General features: G+C 36.3%; 1 protein-coding gene across 1 annotated transcript; it reads right to left on the bottom strand.

Moving 5' to 3' along the window:
• Positions 1-3,016: 3,016 nt before the first annotated feature.
• Positions 3,017-11,108, bottom strand: LOC131197315 (serum paraoxonase/arylesterase 2-like). The gene is made up of 9 exons (XM_058181233.1): positions 10,925-11,108; positions 8,358-8,428; positions 7,585-7,640; positions 6,844-7,009; positions 6,447-6,573; positions 5,650-5,853; positions 5,037-5,118; positions 4,481-4,609; positions 3,017-3,592 (listed from the first exon to the last, which is right to left on the bottom strand). Exons 1-9 carry the CDS (start codon positions 11,041-11,043, stop codon positions 3,431-3,433), a joined length of 1,116 nt encoding a protein of 371 aa, XP_058037216.1. The 5' UTR covers positions 11,044-11,108; the 3' UTR covers positions 3,017-3,430.
• Between the last annotated feature and the right edge of the window lie 660 nt (positions 11,109-11,768).

Raw genomic sequence — 11,768 nt, 5'->3', positions numbered from 1 at the left:
CTTCCCACATTATATAGGAGAGAGCTATGGGTATGCCAGGACCATAAAGGCAAGTGGAATGCAGTAGGAAAGGGGAGCGTGTGTGCTTCAAGATAAGAGAATCAAGACTGAGTAGAAACTGAATGCAAAATCAGTATAAAAAAAGTAGATTAATTAGAGTCACAAAGAATGAATGAGAATGATTGCAAAACTAACATACAAAAGAAAAGTGAATGGGTCAAAACTAGGATAGGGGAAGAACACTATACTTAGATGTATAGTATAGTATGTATGCCAATGTGTTCATAAAAAAAAGGATTCTAAGTCTAAAAAAAATAAAAATACTGTATTAAATGACATATTGACAAAGAGTAACTAAAAAAAGAATAGAATAGAATAGAATAGAATAGAATGGAATGGAATGGAATGGAATGGAATGGAATGGAATGGAATTTTTTTATTGGCCAAGTGTGATTGGACACACAAGGAATTTGTCTTGGTGCATATGCTCTCAGTGTACATAAAAGAAAAGATACCTTTATCAAGGTACAACATTTACAACACAAATGATGGTCAATATATCAATATAAATCATAAGGAGTGCCAGCAACAAAGTTACAGTCATACAGTCATAAGTGGAAAGAGATTGGTGATGGGAACGATGAGAAGATTAATAGTAGTGCAGATTTAGTAAATAGTTTGACAGTGTTGAGGGAATTATTTGTTTAGCAGAGTTATGGCCTTTGGGGAAAAACTGTGTTTGTGCCTAGTTGTTCTGGTGTGCTGTGCTCTGTAGCGTCGTTTTGAGGGTAGGAGTTGAAACAGTTTATGTCCTGGATGTGAGGGATCTGTAAATATTTTCATGGCTTCTTCTTGATTCGTACAGTATACAGGTCCTCAAAAAAATAAAAAAATACAGGGAATGGTATCTAATTCTTAACTATACTTTTCACCAGAAATTTGGAGCTAGCTTTTAAAAGATTTTTCTTCTGGCTTTAGTCAGAAAAAAATGGTCAGGAATTCAGAGGTGAACATGCCTGAATCGAAATGGTTGATTTTCCTAATTGAGTTTCTTCAGATGGGCAACACAGAACTAAAGCATATATGGACTGGATTTAATCCTGAAGTAATTCAGAGATATTTGAGAAAGTAGGTGAAAATGAACTTTCATTTACATCAGCATTAAGAGCTGTATATATGCCTGGAAGACATAAATCATCATCTTTGGCTATTAACAAAGGATCACAAGCCAACTCTATAATTGTTTTAAAATAATTTTGAACTTATCATTTTGTTTGTTCCCACATCACAATTAAATTTGACAGTACAAAAATGTAAGATAGGATTAGAATCCTTGGTCCACCTAGATGTAACACAAATTTGAAACTCAAATGCATATTAGTAATAACTGATTGCTTTTCAATTTAGTTGGAAACAGTAGAGGGTTTGCAACATGTGAAAGTATAGCTAACCAACTTCCTTTAGCTTATAAAATTATGACTTAATATATAGCTGAGCCAGAGTATGGATGTACTTCCAGACTGGTTACCAAAATGCTTTGAAAGTGTAATCCTCATTTGTATTTTCAGCATTTCTCTGATTTGTCTTACATAACTTTTCAGGACACTGAAAGTGCAAGAATTCTGTGCCACAACAGGGAATTGATGCACTGCCTGGTTAATGAAAGTACAACTTCCTTCCTTTCCAGAGTAATTTATTTGTGACCTGTGCCCAGTCTTCCCTGAAAAGCATAAAAGCAGCTCCAACTATATTCCACAAAAACCCCATGAGATAAATTGGATTGAAAAAGTAACAATCTTAAATTACCTACATAATATGTAGTGAAACTTTTTTTAAAAAATGCAACTCCTAACTGACTAGGCTAGTATTATCAGGAAGATTTTCAGAATTAAAAGAAAGGTACTGAAACATCTATAGAAAATAATTGTCTGAAAATAAAATTGGGATATTATATAGCAGGAAGATATTTTCACTGTCCTTATGCCTTCTGCCCACATTTTTTTTTTGTTGAGAGATTATCTTGACCCCCCATCAAAATTCCATGCTAAGAATAATTAGAGCTTCAGATATCTTAACACACTGACGATAGGAAAGTACAAGATTTTGAGTGGAATAATTAAATAATGTTGAGTTGGCACACTAAACTCAGGGGGGCAGTATTTTATTGTTTCTGGGCATGAGCTACTACTGGCAGCTAATTTGAAATGGAACTTTTCATTTAAAAAAAATCAGAAACAGTTGCAGCATTTCAGAAACTTCACAGACGTAGAACCAAATGTGAAAGCTTTTGTGACCTTGTTATAAAATCTCTTCCCACATTTCAGTAGAAAAAGAAAAGGTAAAGAGGTAATGGCAGCAGATATTGGCAGCACAAAATATTCACGCTAAAACCTGGCAGCACTTTAGGAGAATGGAGGTAGTTTAGCCATAAAAAGGCTTAAATATATGAGACTGGTTATAAAATTGTGAAGCCAGTGCAGAGTCATCCAGAGGCCTTATTTTAATATCTGTGGCTGCAGACAGAGTGGCTAAGCATTTTTTTTTCAATACATGAGTTGGCGGGCAGCATAATTAAATAATGTATGTTACATTGCAAGACCATCACAGCAATGTCTATCAGGCAATGAGCAGGTAATTCCAGGTAATTTCTGAACTACATTATGATTGGTCCTTGACTCTTTACCAGGCAATTATACTTTTAAATTAGCCAAGAAAGAGAAAGAAGAATGAATGAAACCATTCTAGATTAATTAGCAATCACCACTACTTGATGAAACTGAAATATGGTGCAAACAAACTACTCTCATTGTGTTTCTGGTTGGAAATGGTTTGAATTTGCCCTGAATGATAAATACAGTCAGTGGAGAAACATAATTCATTTGGTTCCCAGTTCCAGTAAGCAAGATAGATACCATAACCCTGAAACTAATGAAATTGTATTTGCTGTAGGTTTTTTTACACTATTGGAAACAATGAGAAATAAATAAAGACAAGTGGATTTTTTAATTTTTTTTTATTAAATGCTTAAATTGCCCATTTCACTAGTACAGTGATTCTGGGTGACTTACAAATAGTAAAAAGATGAATATAAAAACAATTACAATTTTTTATAAAAAATTAGAACCCAGGAGATGGATGGCACAGAGGTAAGATCTTCTTAGCTCATTAACCATCTTCAGCCCCCTTGGGGCTTCAAGGCAAAACCAGGTTTTAATACCTCTGGAAGGCCAAAAGGCATCTTGGGGCAAGATGGCTCCTCCGAAATGGCAGGAATTTATGCTGGATCTCTTATATTTTAGATGTGGTTATAATAACTTTTAGATGAATGGACTGGCTAACATGGATTTGAAACCTGAGTTCATCAGGTGTCAAAAAGCTTGACTCAGTTTTCAGTGACAATGACTATTTCAACTGAGTCAAAGCTCATGAGTCAAGGCATATGGCAATAAAGGGCTTTTTGAAACACAGTGCCAACGATGAGATGTCTCTCAAAATAGACAGCAACTGAGCTTCCTTGAATGATTGTTCCATCATCCACATACACTGTAATGATTTTAGGTTTGTCAGAAAGGATATCTTTGACAAGAAGGATCTGGAAGAAATCAAACAGAAATCAGTTAGCCAGACTCTTGCATAAAACTTTGGCTAATAAGAATCCTGCTAGAACTTTCAATTCTGCTATGCATCCTCTTTTTTAAAAATAAAATAAAATTAAGGAACACCAGAAGACTAAATAAAATAGATGCTCTAGAATGAATTACAGAAATAAAAACATGGTTTCAAAATATCTTAGTTGTGATCTAAGTGACCCATTGTTCACTATGGGGCATTTTTTGCTAGAAACTGAAAGTAAATGCTGGTTTCTGGCAAAAATGTTGCAAACACTGCTTTGAGTTCCTGAATTCTAGTAATATCCAATATGTGGAATAGGATACTGGCTAGACTGGTTGAACGCAACTCTTCTGAAATGTTTCTTGTTTTATTTAAAGAAGCATTTTGTTCTTGTTCAAATAACCTGCAGATTTTTTTGGTACCATCTAATTTGAAGGTAGTCCTTGAATTATGACAACTGAAACCAAAATTTATGTTGCCAGCAGGAGATTTGTTAAGTTAGTTTTACCCCATTTTACAACCTTTCTTGCCCCAGTTGTTAAATGAATCACTGTAGTTGTTAAGTCAGTAACATGGTTATTAAGGGAATCTCCTCATTGGCTTAGCTTGTCAGAAGGCTACAAAAGTGGATCACATGTAATCCTGGGACATTGCAACCGTCATAAACATGAGTCAGTTGCTAACTGTCTGAATTTTGATCATGTAACTATGCTGCAATGGTTGTGTGAAAAATGGTCACAATTCACTTTATTCAGTGATGTACCTTTGAAGGGTCAGTAAATGAACTGTTGTATTTCAAGGACTACCCATATTCACTCCGGTTGCAGAATTATTGTATACCTTGTAAAAATAATTCTTACTAACTAACCTCTGAGCCGGGAGGATCCTTTGGATCATAAGAAATGAGTTTTGCAGCATTGGGATGACATCCTAACCAAAGGTCTCCAGTTTTACGATCAACCGATATGTTATCAAGAATAGTCTCAAATTTCAGGGCCTACAATGAACAAAAAACCAATTGCATGTTTCTTAGGTTAGAAAGAAAATACAAGACATTTGCTACACAATTTAATACATTTTTTTCCCTTATTCTAATACCATTTTCCCGTAGTTCTAGAATACCATATGCTGTCAGGAAATATTTATCCTTCCTAATTGGCCCTGACTGATAATTCTTCTAGTCACAAAGGCTCAATTCTATTAGTGATCCTGAGTTACCAGTATTAATATTCCATTGACATTGGTCATAATCTTACCAAATGCCAATAGTATTAATTCACTAGGATTAACAGAAGATACATATTCACAGAAATATATAACATATCATGAAAAAGTGCTTACATTAAAAAAAATCAAGATCTAACTTTTGTTTCAGATATAAAGAATACCAGTCTTCGATTTGAACCAAAGAAAACCCAACTTACCTTCACAGGAGTTAAATTCATGTTAGACATTTTTTGAAAGACTTGAATGCTATGATCCAAAATATCAGCCACGTAGATAAACCTTGAAATGACATATTGTTAATGTTACTTATTTTATTTGTAAATTATTTGTCCTTACTTCTATACCCTTGTCCAGAGAACCCTTAGTAAAAAAATGTTTTTAAAAAGTTAAAAAGAAGGTTCCCAAGCTCCCCACACACCCCGCCGCTGTCTACTTACCTTCCCAAGCCTCCTTTTGGCACATACTGCACATATGTGCACGCAGCACGTTTTTGGTGTGCATTGCGCATGTATAAGCTCAGCGCACGCATGGTGCACAGCACGCATGTGCAGCCAGCGAACTGGTGGCAAACCGGTTCAGATTTCAACACTGGGTTGGGGAGGCTGTTGGGGTTGAGGAAAAGACCCTTTTCCACTGTGGCCCCTTCCACTATTGCATTAGGGTAGGAAAATTTTATTTCCATATTTTCAGCGCATTTTTTAAAAAGCCTTCCCAACTCAATTATATTACTTGTTCTCAAACTTAATGATGAAAGCCCAATGTCATAGAGAATTAAATTAAGGAAGAACTAAGTTATAGAAAGAAACTTACTTTCCATCTGGTGACATATTAATGCCATTGGCACTGTAGAATCCTGATGCCACTTCTTTAACTTTCTTTGGGCTATAGTACACAACATTTGTCCAGCTAAAACCCCAAAACACTTCCAAATATATTGAGACAGTCTCTGAACGGAAGTAACGGTCATTGGTGGCATAGAAATGCTCAGGGCCCACAGCAAGAATGTCGTTGACACTTATGACAAAAATGAAAAATATAAAACATAACATTATACAACTGATGTGCATTAGTTGCTTTTTAAAAATGCTTATGAAATTTGCACAATTGCACCCAAACTATTTGTGCTCTAAACATAGACCTTAGGGACACAGATATACTTGATAGGCTCTGTCTGGCTTTGTGGTCTGCAGAAAAATATATTTAAGAGTAAATATTGTTACAAAAGATAAGTATTCATAAAGGGTCCAAAAGAATATATTCTCCAAAATCCTAAAGGTGAGATTGAGTAATAGTCTATGAAGAAAGCATTGTCCTCTGGTATGAATTCTGCCTCTGTCTGAGGATGGTAGTAGAATGTAACATGAAGGAATAGTACAACATTCAATACAACATTGTATCGAACACCTATTACTTTCACAGCCTTTATCTTTTTTATGTTTTATTGATTTTATTGACATTTGTTTGATTGCTGTGACCTGTCATTATGCATGTATCTATTTCACATCATTCAGCATTTCCTATTCCTTTCAATCCCCTTTTCCAATTACTCCCTCTCTCCCTTTCCAATCACAAACACACACTTAAAATATGTTTTTTTAATAATATACCTTGATAGGAGCTGATTAGTGACAGTTCTTAAGTACAGCAAATATTTTTCATCCTGAAAAAATTTAAAGATCTCCACTGCTGAGTTGCCTTCTGGATGATTAACCACGAAGAGATATATGCTATCACCTAGAGAAAATGAATATTTGAGCAAGTGTTAACAATTCACAATTATAATATAAACATATAGTTTTCTAAGTACTCAAGTAATAAGCTAAAGTATTACTCATCTAGTGAATCTACTACTATAATGGTTATCAATAATTTCTTCTTTTTTCTTCATGCTACTCCAAATTTCTGGATAATTTTTTTTTCTAGAAACTGGGAAAAAGTTGAAAATCATAGTCACATGATCATGGGGCATGTTGTAAAGACAGATCAGTTGCCAAGTATACTTACTATTCTCCATATAAATACTGATCCCATGAGGATTAAAAGAATCCAGATCAAATCCACCTTCAATCTTCAATTCAACTGGACGAGGACTTTCTGACTTCAGATTCATCAGTAATATCTGCCCTCCCTTATGAGGTTCAAAGACTTTCAAACCAGGATATTTCAGACCCTTGAAATTGAAATGAAAGAAGAATTTGGTCCAATGACATTCAATATTCTACCAAAATTGCTGAAATTAAGGATTTCCCATGTGTTTGACACCTTTTAACAATTGCCAATTATCAAAGCCTTGATCACTTTTGACTTTTATATAATCACTTTTGGTAAAAGAAAGTGATCCCTAAATTATTAGCCATAAATATATTTATATCACATGCAGCAAACTTTGTAAACATTGGGACAGTTTTGACACCTTCTCGCTAGTGCAAAAAGCAAACAAAGCCACATTTGCTCCAAGCATGCTCTCATTATTTATACAAGCTAGGATATCTAGAGTCTTATTTTTCTCTTCTCTAGCTCCTCAATAAAAATAAGTCCCCTGCTTATATATTTATCTTGGCTCTGCCCACTGCTTAGAATTCATACACACACCCTATCCTGTCATCCAAGTCAAGTGGAGAGATGTAACCTAGGGAACAAATTGAGTCTGATTTAAAGTTGACAACTTTAAAGTTTAATCCACAATGGGAACAACTTTTTACTTAGGAGAAATAGGGGAAAATCAAGACACCAATGATAGCTTACAGAGCTGATGAAAGCTAATCCATTAGGAAGTATTTCAATATCTTCTGCACCATTGTCTGCAAATGAAGAAAAAAAAGAGTATTTATTAGAGATATTCAAATTAAGTCCTAATTCAGGGGAGAATATAGTTACAGGTAGTCCACAACTGATCCTAAATTTTATGTTGCTGTGATGAATGAGTGTGTCAATTAATGACAGAAGTTCCAGTACCAATTATGGTCATAAGTCAATGACTACATGTACTTTATATAAAACACTGGCTGGTACTTACCATATAGCAGTGGCTGGCACAGTCATATTTCCAACTCCTGAAGTGCTAGACAAGCACTGATTGAAACGATACTAACTCAGAAAGTGGTTTGCTGAATGTTAGTTTAGTGTTATAGACATTTAGTTTAACAAACCATTGGCCTGATTTGTATGTAACTCCTGGCTTAGCACCATCTTGAAGACTGATTTCAGAGAAGTAGTTTCCAGAACTGTAGTCAGCCAGAAAACTCATAGAAGGATTTTATGCTTTGCCTGACATTTCACAAACGATAGTTATGAGGAAATACTGGTGGGGGATGTTTCCCCTGCATTTTATTCTTTTCTCTGTGCAGAAATTTTGAATAATAAATATAGTGTGTATAGAAGCTTTCTAACTGTATAGAAAGCAGAGCAACTGTATGTTTTCCTTAGTAAATATATGACCAGATATTGATGAATGTTTCCTGCACACATGCACAATTATTCTGCATAAGGAACAACAAGCAAACATGCCACAGACTTACCAATTCCTGGAATGAGTTCACAGTTAGGAAGGCGCTTCGGGGGCAGATGTCTGTCAGCAAACAGCTTCTGCCTGCAAGGAGAAGCAGTAAAACATGCTAAATAAAATGGACAAATAAAATTGTACAATGCACCATACAGCAAATGTAAAACTACTTTTACTGAGATTGGCTATAATGACAGAATCTTGCAAGTTTTGTGCTGTACCTCCTCCTCCTTACAGTTCAGTGATTTAGGGAAGCATTTGCTTAAATTACTTCAAGCAGAGGGGATAAAACTAGATTTGTCCCATTTTGAATAAGTCTCAGCTTTGCTTTCTCCTACTTATATGGGGAAAAAAACAAAGTAATCTTATGCATAGAATTCTATTCATTAAATTAAAATCAAACAGATTAAAGCATTCAGAATAAAAAAAAATCAAAGTTCAGTAATGCTAAATAATATTGCATATGATTAGTATACAAGAAAAAGGATAAAAGCAGGAAGGCTCTTAGTATTAGTATTTACATTACAAATTAAAGCCATTGGAATTGAATAGTTTGTTTTGCTCCTGTGCTCGGGCTCCCTCCTGTGGCAAAAAGAAAAAATAATTAATTATCTGGCCAGAAAAAGCTGCTCTTCAGGCTCCAGGTTAAAAACTGGAAGCCACTCCTTCTTGTATGCAAATTAACTCCCCACTCTGGGCAATAGGGCTTATGACAGCTGAAGCCCAACCCATGTAGAAAGTAAAGATGGAGAATGCCAGCTATTCCACTCTGATAAATGAAATGGCACAAGGAGAATCACATATCAATAAACCACATCTGTAAGCAGCCATGTTCAGGGTTGTGCTTACAAGTCAGTGTGTGCCTGCTTCTTTTTCCTCATTTCACAGACAATCTTGCTGGACGGCCTAGCCGAGATCAGCAAGGATGGAAACAGAAATGACATTAGCAAGTGCACTTTTCAATAATCAGGAATTTAGATGGATATGCATGCATTAAGCCCTTCTGCCAAGATAGCAAGAATTTTAATAATAATTCCCTTATAAACAAAACCTGCATATATTTTATTAGTCATAAACAAAAACTTGTTAATTTCGGACTCATTTTTGCAAAGGCACTAAATGTTCCTGCTTATTAAGAACAAAATTCTGAAACAGCCAATATAGTACCTGGGTTAAAGTACCAAAACAGAGAAAGGCAGATAGGGAACTCACCAAGAGCCCGGAATGGACTGCTCCTTTCTGCCAAACCCCGGGGAAGAAATTGGGGAAACAATAATTCTCAAAGGAAAAGCAAAACATAACTATAATACTGAATTATGCTATTAAAAACCAACTCTTGAGCTGGCTGCAGCAGCGGGCATGGAACACTTTGAAACCACCTCTCAGAACTACTCAAGGGGGAAAAAAATTACAAAATTCACCCAAAATCAAGTCACAATAAAAGGCACTCTCTTTTCTCCAACCCAATTCCTCAAAAGCAAACTGAAAACAATTCCTTGATCAAAGGAATTTGACTTTGCCAAAGTCAAAACGTGGAAAAAAGCAATTAACACTAGGTAAGTACTTCCCCACCTGAAATGCTATAGAAACAAAATTGCTGTGGTTAAAAATAAAAAAATACCCTGCAAACATAAAATGATTTTTGTGCTTAGACATCATCCACCACCTTACGCACAGGGGCAGTGTCTACAAAGAGATGCTGCAAGGGTGATGAAATAATTTCTATAATTGGGAAAACGGACTTAACACACAGAGTTTCAAAGAAAAAAAACAGCTTTGCTATAGTTTCAAATACACCACAATAATAAGTTAGCTGCTTGTGAGATGTGTTGCTAGTGGTATGAAGAATAGTCAATAATTCTCTTATTACTACGATATATACAAACATGTGAAATCAAGGTAAAACCAGTTCTTTAACTAGATTAGCTTTCATAGTCATTTGAGTTCTTTTCAGCCTAAAATGTTGCAATGTATTGGTATTATATATGTTAATAATGTTGAGAAACATCGATCTAGATGGCTTCGGTTATAGCAAAGCCCCTGCAATTAAAAGGGTGGATTAAAATGATGGATTCCGCGGAACTATATCCAAACTCACTGGACACCTTTAAATTCTTTTTTTCATTGACAAACTACCCCGCAAAGTTAAGAGAATAAATATTAGAACAAAGCGAAGAAAACTGCACCTGTCGCGCCGTCCTGGAAGAAAAACATGAATAGCCAAAAACGGGAGGGGGGGGGAAGCGCTCACGTTTGTTCCAAGCCACTTAGAAATTTCACATCAAGCAATACACGCATTATTGCACAGAATTAACTTTTAAGTAAAAAAAAGCACAGAAACGCACAAAAATAAGACACCCGCTTTGAAACCTGAACTCAATTGAATGTATGGAAGACTACTTTTGCCTCTCGCATTCAAACAGGTTGCAGCGCTAAAGACGAGAGAGAGAAAGAGAGAGAGAGAGACTACCCAATCGCGCACGTCAAAACGGGTGAAAATCGCCGAAATTGGCACGGAGGATCACGCGCGGTCTACATAATTTCATACCAAAGCAAGCCGGTTAAAATCGATGCTATACTTACCGAAATACTAGGATCCTCTCCACGAACACAGCGGTAAAGACAATGAAGACTACCAACAACAGCATCAGTTTCGCCATGGCGCAAGCCTGATTCCGGTACCCACGAGACGAAAGGAACATCCAACCGCGAGCTCCGGGAAGAAATGTGGTCCCGTAAGTCGCGCTGGGCCTGATATTAAAGAACCAACTACGGGGCGCCTCCCTCTGCCGAGAGAACGCCCCTAGGGAAACACCCAAGTTCATCCTTCTACACCAATCACCACCGGAGCTGGAGGGTCTGGGCGGGAGCTAAAAAGTTTCCTAGAATCGTTGCTTTCTCCAAGGTAAGGTAAATATGAAGACCTTCTCGAATCTTGGCCCTCAGACTTCTGGCGACTATTGACGCAGTTTTCTTACAAACAACAACTTCCCTCTATCTTCTACTGCAAGGTTTCCACCCCCCCCCACTCCAATTTCTAGACTAGGGCTCTTTTTCAGGCCAAATAATAACCTCAGAACAAATGTTTTATCACAAGTTTTTTGCTAGAATATGCTGCAACCTTGATGCTTCCTCCAGAAACCTCTTATCGATTGAGGTCAAGACAAGATAATCTCCCTGGGTCCCGTGTACAGAGACAGCTAGGGTGCCAACTGAAATGTCCCTCATATAAATCTTTACCACAATGATATTTCTGATATGAAAGGGAGGGGGGTGAAAAAATATCCTTCTCTAATAAGCTGATTTTCTAGGATGCTGGGTATTGTAACTTCTTGTTGCAATACCCAGCATCCTAGGGCAGGTGAGCATTTTTCAAAAGGAGGACTCAATTGCAGCCATCTTGCCCTCCAAATTATAAAAAGGCATC

The sequence above is a fragment of the Ahaetulla prasina genome, chromosome 4 (assembly GCF_028640845.1).
Source record: "Ahaetulla prasina isolate Xishuangbanna chromosome 4, ASM2864084v1, whole genome shotgun sequence".
Classification (NCBI taxonomy): domain Eukaryota; kingdom Metazoa; phylum Chordata; class Lepidosauria; order Squamata; family Colubridae; genus Ahaetulla; species Ahaetulla prasina.
This window is presented reverse-complemented; position numbering and strand designations above follow the sequence as displayed.